General features: G+C 41.1%; 1 protein-coding gene across 2 annotated transcripts in view; it reads right to left on the bottom strand.

Moving 5' to 3' along the window:
• The window catches only part of syne2b (spectrin repeat containing, nuclear envelope 2b), a 524,337-nt gene that overhangs the window by 119,149 nt on the left and 391,131 nt on the right, over positions 1-14,057 (bottom strand). For both annotated transcript variants that reach the window (XM_051919949.1, XM_051919950.1), the window contains 2 exons: positions 11,720-11,890; positions 8,784-8,917 (listed from right to left, as the gene is read on the bottom strand). In XM_051919949.1, coding sequence (XP_051775909.1) covers positions 8,784-8,917; positions 11,720-11,890 — 305 coding nt within the window. The remainder of the gene's footprint in view (positions 1-8,783; positions 8,918-11,719; positions 11,891-14,057) is intronic.

Raw genomic sequence — 14,057 nt, 5'->3', positions numbered from 1 at the left:
TTGAAGATGAGAAGCAGAATCTTGAATTTAATCCTTGATGGAACCAGTAACCAGTGAAGTTGGGAGAGAACAGTAGCTTCTGTATAGATTTTGCAGGGAGGCAAAATGAAACATTAGGAAACAATGAACTAGAGTTTGAGCATCATTAAAGAACAGAAAAGGACGGAGGTGGGCAATGTTACAGAGATAATAGAATGAAATTTTGGAAAGAGTCCTAATGTGTAGCTCAAAGTTAAGTGACGAATCAAACAAAACACCAAGATTTCTGACAACAGGAGCAGGTTTGACAAGTGTACCATCAACAGAAACAGAGAAAGTTGGGATTTTGGACCTACCAGTAACACTTCAGTTTTATTGCCATTAAGTTTGAGAAAGTTATTTTCCATCCATAGCTTAAGATCAGTGATGCAGTCAGAGAGTGTCCTGGGAGGTAAATCTGTAGTGAATCTGTATAAGTGTATATCGTGTGCATAACAGTGGAAGTTAAGGCCATGTCTGTGAATAATCTGACCCAAAGGAAGGATATAAAGTAGAAAAAGTAATGGCCCAAGGACTGAACCCTGAGGGACACCACGTGACACAGGTAAGGTGGAGGATTTATATCAGTCGAGTGTGACAAACTGTTATCTATTAGAGAGATATGATGTGAACCATTGACGGGCTAAGCCAGAGATGCCTACAGCAGAGAGATGTGACAGGAGGATTTTAGAATGAGAATTCATCAAAATGGCACATGTTTTGGAAATTATCATCTATGGTTGCAGGCTGTGTCTCAGACAGATTGAGAAAAAGGTGAACAAAAGAACCATTTTGACAAGAACGGACTATTCAGCCTAACGTAGTTCATCAAGTTTCTGTTCATCTAACTTTAGCAAAATAACAACCAGTCAAGTTTCAGATTATAAGGAAACCGATTTTAAAGTATTCAGACTTGTCACACCAGTAGTGCTGGAGGGAAATTAGGGAAGAAATATCTCCTTGTCACTAAGAGACTGGAAACAATGTCTCCCATTCATGCTCTTTCAGGATCTTGTACAGTTAGGTCCATAAATATTTGGACAGAGACAACTTTTTTCTAATTTTGGTTCTGTACATTACCACAATGAATTTTAAATGAAACAACTCAGATGCAGTTGAAGTGCAGACTTTCAGCTTTAATTCAGTGGGGTGAACAAAACGATTGCATAAAAATTTGAGGCAACTAAAGCATTTTTTGAACACAATCCCTTCATTTCAGGGGCTCAAAAGTAATTGGACAATTGACTCAAAGGCTATTTCATGGGCAGGTGTGGGCAAGTCCGTCGTTATGTCATTATCAATTAATCAGATAAATGGCCTGGAGTTGATTTGAGGTGTGGTGCTTGCATGTGGAAGATTTTGCTGTGAGCAGACAACATGCGGTCAGAGGAGCTCTCCATGCAGGTGAAAGAAGCCATCCTTAAGCTGCGAAAACAGAAAAAACCCATCCGAGAAATTGCTACAATATTACGAGTGGCAAAATGTACAGTTTGGTACATCCTGAGAAAGAAAGCAAGCACTGGTGAACTCAGCAACGCAAAAAGACCTGGACGTCCACGGAAGACAACAGTGGTGGATGATCGCAGAATCATTTCCATGGTGAAGAGAAACCCCTTCACAACAGCCAATCAAGTGAACAACACTCTCCAGGGGGTAGGCGTATCGATATCCAAGTCTACCATAAAGAGAAGACTGCATGAAAGTAAATACAGAGGGTGCACTGCAAGGTGCAAGCTACTCATAAGCCTCAAGAATAGAAAGGCTAGATTGGACTTTGCTAAAGAACATCTAAAAAAGCCAGCACAGTTCTGGAAAAACATTCTTTGGACAGATGAAACCAAGATCAACCTCTACCAGGACGATGGCAAGAAGAAAGTATGGAGAAGGCGTGGAACAGTTCATTATCCAAAGCATACCACATCATCTGTAAAACACGGTGGAGGCAGTGTGATGGCTTGGGCGTGCATGGCTGCCAGTGGCACTGGGACACTAGTGTTTATTGATGATGTGACACAGGACAGAAGCAGCCAAATGAATTCTGAGGTGTTCAGAGACATACTGTCTGCTCAAATCCAGCTAAATGCAGTCAAATGGATTGGGCGGCGTTTCATGATACAGATGGACAATGACCCAAAACATACAGCCAAAGCAACCCAGGAGTTTATTAAAGCAAAGAAGTGGGAAATTCTTGAATGGCCAAGTCAGTCACCTGATCTTAACCCAATTGAGCAGGCATTTCACTTGTTGAAGACTAAACTTCAGACAGAAAGGCCCACAAACAAACAGCAACTGAAAGCCGCTGCAGTAAAGGCCTGGCAGAGCATTAAAAAGGAGGAAACCCAGCATCTGGTGATGTCCATGAGTTCAAGACTTCAGGCTGTCATTGCAAGCAAAGGGTTTTCAACCAAGTATTAGAAATGAACATTTTATTTCCAGTTATTTCATTTGTCCAATTACTTTTGAGCCCCTGAAATGAAGGGATTGTGTTCAAAAAATGCTTTAGTTGCCTCACATTTTTATGTAATCGTTTTGTTCACCCCACTGAATTAAAGCTGAAAGTCTGCACTTCAACTGCATCTGAGTTGTTTCATTTAAAATTCATTGTGGTAATGTACAGAACCAAAATTAGAAAAAAGTTCTCTTTGTCCAAATATTTATGGACCTAACTGTAATTCAAACATAAAGAGAAACCAGGAGGAAATGATTCCTAGTTATACGCCATTCAAATCTGCCACGTCAGATTTATTAAAATACTGGAAAGAATGTCTCCAAGTAATACCCTGAATGGATTGGTAAGTTCATATACAGTATTCTATTCTATTCACTTTTACTCCAGGCAAATTGGCCCTCGTTGATATGGTGGGAGACCGCAGAAGGTGCATTCACCATTTATACCCCCAGCCAAACTGGACAAGGAAAACTAAAGGGTAAGAAAGTCGCACCCCCACTTCTGTCAAGCTGATCACCTGAGGTACACTGCGAAAATGAAGACAAAACATTTGCTATTCAAACTTCAGCCACAGTGGTGAGATAAACACAGAATAATACAAAATGGGCAGAGGAACCTCTTACTAAGGGGTTGGGCTGATCTACCGAAATGTAACGTGAAAGCATAGAAGAAACATTGGCCACTCATCTTAAATACATTGAGATCATGCTTTATTCAAACTTCCTTTCACGTTTGTCAGTTGATAATAACTGGAATGTCAGAGAAACAAAAAAAGTTCCAAATGTACCACAACTAACTTGGCTAAGTCAGTGGAACAAAGAAGACAACTAAAAGCCATACACCATCAAACCAGTCACCTCACATGTACTGGCAAACTGAAATCAAGTAAGGGATTGACCCTAAGGTGCTCAAGGAGGTCAGTGAGTGCTTAAATAAAACCTTGACACGTATTTTTCAAAAATCACTGAGCACTGGGATCTTTGAAAAACTGGCCAATTCAAGTAACAATGGAGTTTTCCATGCATCGGGGAAAATGGCAATGGAAGGACTTGAGTGCTCCCATTTTACAAGCTAGGATGAATGCTCTGCTTGCTCTGATGGGTCCTCAGTTTACAGTCTAAGCAGATACTCCAAAATGGCCCAATAAAGGAGACTGGCGGCAGACCTATGAGTAACTGCTGTCCCATCTAGAGATGTTTCTTGACAGTGCCCATTAATTCCAGAGTAGTCTCCAGGGCTGGGTGAACCCTGGGAAGTGGAAGGAATTATGAAGAAAAAGATTGAGCAGCACATGTCAATAACGGGGATATCAGTGAGCAGTCAGCAGGGGTTTAGATGGGAGGTCTCGCGTTTCACTAATAGGCTGAAAGTCATGAGTAAGCAACAAAAGCAGATATTAGAGAGACATACTGTATATGAAATTATTTCACTTGATTTTCAGAAAGCGTTTGTAATTGTCCCATATGGGAGGCCACTGATCAAACTAAAACAAGTAGGAGTTCAAGTCACATTGTGCAGAAGAATGCCAAGAGCAACGGGTTATGGAAAGTGGAACTTTAGGTGACAGGTAAAGTGGTGTTCTTCAAGGATCAATGCCAGGACTTTCTAATCTACACTATATATATATAAAATCCTAAGCCTAAAAGTGCATCGTTTTTTATGTGACATTTTTTGTCACGCTTTAAATCGAGCTTATTTTCAAACCTACATATATATGTTTAGTATCATTCTTTCCAGAATTTATTGAACTTTAATGTAGAGAAAAGCCAAGCAAAATGACACCTTTTATTGGCTAACTAGAAAGATTACAATATGCAAGCTTTCGAGGCAACTCAGGCCCCTTCTTCAGGCAAGATCACCTTGCCTGAAGAAGGGGCCTGAGTTGCCATGAAAGCTTGCATATTGTAATCTTTCTAGTTAGCCAATAAAAGGTGTCATTTTGCTTGGCTTTTCTCTACATTCATAATGGCTAACACGGTACAACACCCTAGTACTATCCATCCATCCATCCATCCATTTTCCAACCCGCTGAATCCGAATACAGGGTCACGGGGGTCTGCTGGAGCCAATACCAGCCAACACAGGGCACAAGGCAGGGAACCAATCCCGGGCAGGGTGCCAACCCACCGCAGACCCTAGTACTACTTGAACTTTAATGTAATGTTATTAGATTTTCAGATTCTTATTCCCTTTTTAAATTGTAAACTAAAAAATATCAAGAACTCACGTCTCGAGAGACGGGACTTTGTGCCAAAAGATTTAGCCACGCTCGGGGCCGGAAATAAAACACAAAGAGTAGGACAGCTGCTGTACAGGCTTTTAAATGTTCGAAGCACTGCACAAGATGCAGATCATGTGGCACGGCAGCAGCAGCAGCAAGCCAGCAGCTGATTGAGCAAAGAGGAGGTAAAAAAAACTATTTGCTTCCCATTGTATCACCATTTAAGAGGGGGTTTCAGAGGAGCGACCGCATCTCCTTGGGGTGCGTTCAGCCACCTTCTTCACAACATGAGCAGCAGAGACACGAAGCGGCTGGCGAGCGAAGCGAGTCGGGGGGAACCCCCTAGTATATATAAATTAATTTAATAACATAGACATACAAAACTGGTTAAGCTGATGCTAAACTAGGTGGAATGGCAGATAATCTAAAATCAGATTAATCATTATGGAAGGACCTGGACAAATTTGTCAATAAAAGGAGTTAACAATAAGAAGAATAATAAGAATATACAACAGGGGTGTCTTAAACTTGAAAGTACAACTTATGAGAAGAATCAAGGAATCATCATGGACTCACTGCTATCTACAACTAGATATTGTACCAAAAGCAATGAAGAAGGCTAATAGGATGGGGGGTTATGCTTAACTTATACATCACACTGGTGAGGCCTCATCTGGAGTACTTTGTATAGTTTTGGTCTTTGGGTTACAAAAAAAAAAACATAGCAGCAATAGAGAAAGTTCAGAGAAGAGTGACTAGAGATTGAGAGGTTTGAGCTATTAGGAAAGAGTGAAAGAACTGAACCTTTCAGTATAAGTAAACAGAAATGAACAGGTGACATGACTGAAGTGTTCAAAATTATGAAGGAAATTAGTACAGTGGATCCCAGTTGTCAGTTTAAATGAGCTCTTCACAAGATCATGGAGGCAAAGATGGAAACCCATCAAGGGTAGTTTTCACACAAAAATTGGAAAGTTTTTGTTCAAATATTAAAACCATATTATGGACACATAAAGTACGTTACCAAGTTTTGTGGCAGACTGTAGTATTTTAGGGGCCTTCAAAACTTGACTCAATGTTCTTCTGGAGAAACAGATACAGTATATACAGCATTGACAAGACCTGATGTGAGGAACAGCCTGTTCTCATTAAAATGTTCTAATCATTCACATTCTACCTAAATTGGTGAGCTTAGATTTAATAAGAAACTGCAGAGAACATGTCACCCATTCATACCCCAGACAGTTCATATACGCAAAAAGAGGAAAAAGTGCCTAACCGTATGCTGATTGGATCAGTCACGTGACACACTCTAGAAAACAGAAGATGAAATATTCACCATTCCTAGTCCATGCGCGCTAGTTAGCAAGAAGCTGGACAGGCAATGTCTCCTTGATATGAGACTCATCCTAAGTGAATGTTGACCTCCATATCACGCACAATTTACGAGGATGCTTTCTTCATCACTGTTGTTGATTCACAAAGACACAAATCTATTTTTATATTAATTGTAAAAAGTTTATTGGGAACCCATTCTAGCTTTGGGGGTGGATGTCTACATCTTCTGCAAATTAAATTCAATTCAGTTTATTTTTGTATAGCACTCTTCACTGAGTGCAGGGACAGAGTGCTGTGACAATTTCACAGGTAGGTACAAGTATAAAATTTACAAATTACTGATTACATAATGAGTACTCATAAAGACACAGATGTGTTTTAACAGTGTCATGGGCACCAAACATGGGTTTGATGTCCTGGCCAGGATGGTTCACGATTCCTTACCTGGCCGGGAGGTCAGTATACTGGAGGGACAAGGAGAAGCAACCTGTATCATCTATTTGCCCTGTCAACACAATAGGTGGCAGCCTCCCTAGGCTAAGTTATCTGCAGGGAAGCCTGGGAATTGAAGTTCCATGGGTCAATCCTTCTGGGTGCCACCAAGGAGAACTACAGGAGAATGCTGCCCCTACTTCAAGGGGCTTCTGTCTGATGTGGAAGTGCTTCCGTCAGGCAGTGCTCTGGCACTGGGAACACTTCTGGGTCTAAGATAAAGGAAGATGCCCCACTTGCCTCTCGGAGTCAGAGTTGGGAGGAAGGGGGTAACACTCGATAAGGAGGAGTGGAAGGCATCCAGGTTCTATTATTCTGTGCAGGACTGGCTTAAAGTATCAGTTAAGGTTGTATTATGGAATAAAATAACTTTATTTTAACAAGGAACTGTGTCTGTGGGACTTGTGTCAGGTGTTCAGTGCCCCCTGGTGGTCATAACACGCAGGAAAACAAAGTGTTGGTGTTTTGCACCTGATTAACATAAATCGAGCTCAGCAAAATCTGTCCATTAAATAACTGATGAATTTTTATAAATTTCTGCCCCATTTTATTTCTTTAATAATGAAACTTTAACCTTCATGTCATGTTTTGCATCGAAGGGTGCTTCCTTGTTGCCTGAGATCACTTTGTACGCATCACCTGATAGCATATTGGAAGAAGCACACTTAAGGTTGAGGGCTTTCAGTATAGATTAGTCTCTTAAAAAATAATTACTAATGAAATTATTTTTTTGTTCAGAACTGAAGGATTCAAACTAAGAATTCCAGAAGTATGTTTTTTGCCTTGATTTCCATTAAAGTTTGCTTGATTGAGTCACCCTCTTCTGCTCGTAAGACTACAGTTTCTGTTTAGTGTTTTCGAATGTCTGCCTCCTGAGAGACACGTAACCAGCCATTCGCTCTTTTCTACTTTTTTAACGACACTCATGCTGGTCACACGAGGATGTGATGAGCTTCTAAAGGTTATGCTAAAACCTAGTGGATTAAGACTAAGTTTACAATATTGAAATGACTTTTTTTGTTAAGTCTTTAATTAAGCTCAATATACACTGTTTTACCTCTATTGAGTATTTCTGAATTTTTTATTACTTTTCTTTGATAATCTTTGTCTCTAGTTGAAGAATGTTATTACTTAAATCTATCTTTATTTTTAGCACAAAACAAAAAAAAAGTAAATGTCATCCAAAGAATGATTCAAAAGGTAAAAGAAACACTAAAATCCAGCAAAGCTTCTGAAATGACAGGCCCTCTGAATTGTTCGAGCAGCAATTGCTCTATTTCTGCCTTGACAGTTACACGACTCTCGTTTAAGATGTCAGAAGCAGAGATCGACAACATAATGGAACCCAAAAACTTCAAAACGGGGGAAAAAGTCCAGAAAGTTCTTTTGAGTATTGTAATCAACATGGAAGAAGCAGAAGAAGGGCTTTTTACAGCCCCCTGGGTGTGTATTTGGTGTAATGAACAACATGAAGAGAGTGGCATCCCAACTGGGACTGAACAAGAACCCTAACCCCGCTGGGAGGCCAGTGCAATGGAAGGAATGGGGGAGATGAGTACTGATAAATATTTTCTCCACCAATACACTAGGTGGTAGCCTCCCTGGATTTGGATTTCCACACGGATGCCCTCAGGGCATGCTGGGAATTGTAGTCCCTTGGCACAGCCCTGTTGGGTTCCACAGAGTCTGCCAGGGGGAGCTGATGGGGTTCACAACCCATACTTTTTGGGACTTCCAAATGACCTGGAAGTACTTTCTATGCCCTAACACGGGAAGCACTCCCAGATCCAAGATAAAAGAGACCACTTGACCTCCTCTAGGCGAGTGGTAGAAGGAAAAAGCTCGTCTGGAGGAGTAGAAAAAGAGTGAGGAAAAAAGAAGGAAAATAATTATGTTGGTTAATGAACAGCCTTTGAACAAGGTACTGTACTTGGTGTGAATAAACATTTCACTTATGCTGGAACTGGTGTTAATGACGTTGTGTCTGAGATTCGCGGTGCTGCAACACCCTCTAGTGGTCACAGTGGGTACATAGCCTGCCCACACCCTCATAATTTAGGTGATTGGGGGACAAGTGACACTAATGGAAACAGAATGGCGAGCCAGTTATGCTGCTTTTTAGTCAACAGTCCTGCTCCTGGAGTGTGGGGAACCAAGGAGCAGAGAGTGTAAATACCACAGAATGGCTAAAACTGGGAATGGAACCCTAAAAAGTGGGAGAAAAATGAAGCTTGTAGTGGCAGTGAAGAGCATATGAGCTTTTACCGTCTGCGTGCCACCTGGAGGTTTTCACTGAGAAGGGCAACTGCTGAAGGCCTGCAGTGGATGCTCAAGTGGGTAAACTGCTCGCTCAGATGGCTCCAGGATTCCTCGCTCTTCTCGGCCTTGGCCTGCAGGGCCTGCAAAGAAGAAGGCATTTAGTGTCAGCAAATCATGGACTGCAAGCAAATCCTGTACTGATCAGGTGAACCAGTTGTCTGTTTCCAGTGTGGTTCCTCTTTGATTTTGGTGATTTATCCAGACCTGGTGTTAGAGATCCGCTCAAGTATGACATACAGTATGAGAAAAGTAAAGCACATGGGAGACATTGTCATCATAAAGTACCTGTAAAAAGAATCTTGGAGGTTGGATGTTTTCACATTTTATTGTTATACAACATGGAATCCCTGCAAATTTATTTTGGTTTTAATGGCACTAATCAACAGATTGACTTGTTAATATCAAAATGAAAAGAGATCTCTGCAAACTGGTCCAAATTAATATAAATATAAAACACAAAATAAGAGATCACATAAGTATTCACCCCATCGTGTCAAGTATTCAGTGGCCATGACACCCTTGTGTCTGTGTGCTCAGGTCTCTCTCTATCAGCTTTGTAAATCTGGACCCTGTTCCCCGTTCTTCTTTGCAAAGCTGCTCAAGCTCTGTCATGTTGCATGGGGATTGTGCGTCAACCAGCAGTTATAAAGTCCATCCACAGATCTTCAGTTGGATTGAGATCCAGGACATTAATGTCACTGTTTTGAAGCTATACCTGTGTAGCTTCATCTTTCTGCTTGGGGTTCTCATCTTGCTGGAAGACAAGTCTCCACCCAAGGCACAGGTTTCTTGCAGACCTCATCAGGTTCTCTTCCAGGATTTCCCCATATTTTTCTGCTTTAATTTTCCCCCTCTACCATCACAAGCCTCTCAGAGCCTGCTGCAGAGAAGCATCCTCACAGCCTGATGCTGCCACTGCCATTCTTTATGGTGGGGATGGTGTGTTTTTGATAAACTGTAGTGTAATGCAGCATTCAGTCTGATGGCTAAAAAGTTCAATTTTGGTCTCATCAGACCATCAAACCTTCTTCCATTTGACTTCAGAGTCTCTCATGTGCCTTCTACCAAATTCAATCTGAGTTGTCATGTCTGTTTTTTCTCCTTGCAATCCTCCCATAAAGCTGTGGCTGAAGAAGCACCAAGACAACAGTTGCTGTCTATACAATCTCTTCAGTCTCTTCCACTGTAGCTTGTAGCTCCTATGGAGTTGTCAGAGGACTCCTGGTGACCTCTCTTGCTGGTCTTTTTTTTCCTGGACAGTCACTTGATATTGGTGAATGGCCTGCTCAAGCAGAATCATAGTTGTGCCACACTCTTTCCATTTTTCATGACTGATTTAACTGAACTCCAAGGGATATTCAGTGACTTGGAGGTTTGTTTGTGTCCATCCCCTGACTTGTGCTTTTCACGGAGTTGCTTGGAGTGTTCTTTTGTCTTCATTGCATAGGTTAGGCCACCATACTGACTGATCACAAGTCGGACCTCCCAGATCAGGTGTATTTATACTTCAATCAATGGAAACCCCAGACCGGTGGTCTTCCACTGAACTAATTCTGTGACTTCTAAAGCCAATTCACCACACCACTGATGATTTAGGGGTTTCATGTTTTATATTTGTAGTTAATTCAGATCACTTTGCAGAGATTTGTTTTCACTTTCACATTAGAAAGTATTTTTCTGTTCATTAGTTTGAAAAAAAATCCAAGTGATTCAATGTTGCATAACAATAAAGTGTGAAAACTTCCAAGAGGGTGAACCCTTTTTATAGGCACTGTAAACCCCATGGCATTCAACATCTTAGGTGCCTAAGACTCACACAGCCCTGTTGGCATTTCAGACCCCAGTGAACGTGTAGAAGGAGACTGATTAACAATGTTGAGCTCACTAGGGGTGTCTTATTCAGACAGAAATATAAGGAAATCTGGGGGTCATCCTTGATTAGTACTTTATCTTTTCAGTCCCACATCAATAACATCTCCCGGTCTGCATATTTCCACCTACATAACATTAATCGTATTCGCCCCTCCCTCACTCCCCACACCACTGCTATCCTTGTTCATAGCCTTGTCACTGCCCGCATCTTTACTAGAACCCCCTCAACTCACTATATCACTCCTGTCTTGCAGCAGCTTCACTGGCTTCCAGTTAAGTTCCACATTGACTTCAAAATTCTCCTGTTAACTTTTAAGGCTATCCACAACCTCGCCCCTCCATATCTGTCCGACCTCCTCCATGTTGCCATTCCCTCCTGCACCCTCAGATCCTCTTCCTCCATCCACTTGACTGTCCTCTTTGCCCGTCTTACCACCATGGGGAGCAGAGCAACTGAATGCTTTGTATCTCACTACCATCTGAGCTTAGAAATTTGGATTCATTCTCATTTTTCAAGTCTAAACTTAAAACTCATCTGTTTAAGACTGCTTTTTCTCTTTGATTATAATTTCTCTGTCTGATTTTAATTTTTGTATTTTTAGTTTTGTTTATAATGTGAGTTTTATCTATTGTTTGGTGTCCTTGAGTGTTTATAAAGGCGCCTATGAATAAATAAAAAACATATTATTAACTCTATAATTTAGGACAAATACAACCATTAGAAGGCCAGCATGAGAATCAGACCAGCTGGCCAGCTTGGCATCTATGCCAACATGTAAGGCTAAGTTATGGGGCATTCACAGAGTAAAGGTTAGTGGGGCTACTTTCCATCTGTTGATCCATGGGTAGCCTCTTGGTTGGATTTTCTCTTAAAAGACACTTGTTTGCATTGATGTGAGACCTGATTTACCACCCAGAGGATTTAAAACTTCAGGATCAACTTTAATTTCCAGGCCCTTGCTAGCCATGGAGACACACAGACTTACAGACCCAGTGAGAGTCCAGCTTACCTTTAACTTCTCTGCAGTTTGTTGCAAAGCTGTTCCAGAGACAAGGTCAGATGGAATGTAATCTAGAATGTAGCGCACCCGAATGATGTCCTGCTCGACAGTGTCATACATCTTGTCAAATGCATCCCACATCTTTGCAGCTGACTGCAGTGAAGTCTTAATCTGGAGAATCTGTCAAAAGCATTGAAACATCTGGTCAGAAAGCAACTACTACTCTAGTGGCAGTCATGAGACCCACAAGGGAGTTGAACTTGCTGCTATGTGAATGCTCAGCACAGAGGAGACACAGTGCTACTAAACCTTGGGCAGTCACTCAGCGAATTCTTGAAGAAGGAAACATTGTAACTAGTGAGAGTGGCCATGGGTGTACAATAGTGGGGGAACAGTCTCAGCAATCGGCCATTCTGCTTCTCTAAAGACCATGTCATAGTAGACTCATTTTTCATTGATCATCTGCTAACATTTACATAATCTTAGCCAGTAAGAGACAGTTGTGTCATGCGCCCATAATAGCAAGTTGTCTAATCTAACATACTCATCAAGTCACTCCAACTAGTCTGTGACTCACCCTGAAGAACTCTGTTTGCATGAGAGCTGACAACCAATGAAAACCCATCCAGAAGAACAATGCATATAATGCAATGTCAAGGAAAGGAATGCGGCTGTGTTATAGTTCAGACAAGGCTTCAAATTCCTCTTTTATGTCTGTGTGGTTCATTTTGCATTCTTTTGTTAATGTTATTATTGTTGATCATTTAGTTTCTATGTATCTTTTACTATATGTAATGTGTTTGAGGGGTGGTTTCTCAAAAGACATTGCCACCTGCCCATCACCATCAAGGGACAGCCCTACAATGGCTGAGAAAACCAGCAGTCCCTTGCGGTTCATTGACTGTGCTGGGGCTGATGGATGTCATTGTCAATTCTCTTTGGGCTTGTGTGAATTACTACATTTTTTCACCTCTGTGCTTCATTTTTGACTATTCTTTGGATGCGTGTATTGGAATGTGTTCTCCTCATTCCTCTTCTTTGCCTTTGTGCTCCTCTGATCTTATTTTGTGACACAGAGCATTTTCATAAAAAGGAATCTTCTTATTTATGAAGGTTTGATGTTAGACCTTTTTGTGACCAGTTGAGATTTGATGGTTGCATCCCCTCTGGTGGGCATTTTAAGACATTATTGGGACTAATAGTGTTCAGGAACCCCCGTTTCCTACAAGCTGTTTTGGACCTCATAAAGCAGAAGAGAAGCTTGCTTGTCTGATGTTACATATTTTAAATAACACAACAAAGTGGAAAAAAGAAAACAAAATTCTGAGACTGCTGATGAACTTGTTGTATCTGTTTGCAGTTCTGTTTCCTGACACTAATCATTACTTTTGTGTGTTTTCTGTTTTTTCTAGCACTCTGTGGTGGTGCTATGCGCCACTTCCCCCTGGTCTAAGTATACTTCAGCCACCTGAAATGCTGGGCTTGAAGAGGACTCCACAAGAGTATCCTGTTAATGTTGACATATTCATGGACTATGTAATGCCCAGGGGGGTCTTGGTGGTCTGTTGACCTTTGGAACCGCACAGGTTCATTTTCTCTAACATCCTCAACCCCAACTGGAGGTTTTATTTTCCTGTCCTCCCTGGCAATCTAACCATAGTTTGTAATTCATCTGGATAGTAAGATTCTCCACTCTTATAAAGAACTACTTTACTTCTTTACTTTATTTTTGTGACTACACTTAGCTATTAATATTCTAAAGCACTCTGAGCTACTTCCATGTATGAAAATATAGTATATAAATAAATGTGTTTGTTGTTGCACCTGCAAACCCTTCATACAGCACCAGCTCCATCAGGCAGCACACTATGAGAGTTGTGAAATGGGCTGAGCAGAAAGGCTGGTACTCAGTTGCTAAATTTGACTTGGCCAGCGATTTTCAATCATGTAATCAGACATGGTCAGTGATGAAATCAGCAGCAGCGGTCAGTAAGTGTGGCATACCTAATGACTAGAAGTTGCATAATGTGACATCAGCTTCAGGAACCCTCGAGGTCAGTTCACTTAGCGGTATATATGGGTCACACTAAGACTGACCAGGCCATGCTGCCTGCTGAGTCTCACTGCTGGTCAGCTAACATGTACGCTCATGCTATTGGAACATATTCTGGACATTTTTACCATCTTCTAGGTCTCTTATTATTAGTCTAAAATGCAACTTTTATTTAAATTATCTGATGCTTTTGTGTTATTTTGCTTTGTATTCTTATGTGTTTTGAAGGTAACTTGCTATGAAAGGCACTATGTAAAATAAAGCTTGAATAAATGGTTTTAATTTTTGTAATTG

Source organism: Erpetoichthys calabaricus, chromosome 16, assembly GCF_900747795.2.
Source record: "Erpetoichthys calabaricus chromosome 16, fErpCal1.3, whole genome shotgun sequence".
In the NCBI taxonomy this organism is placed as follows: Eukaryota; Metazoa; Chordata; class Cladistia; order Polypteriformes; family Polypteridae; genus Erpetoichthys; species Erpetoichthys calabaricus.
This window is presented reverse-complemented; position numbering and strand designations above follow the sequence as displayed.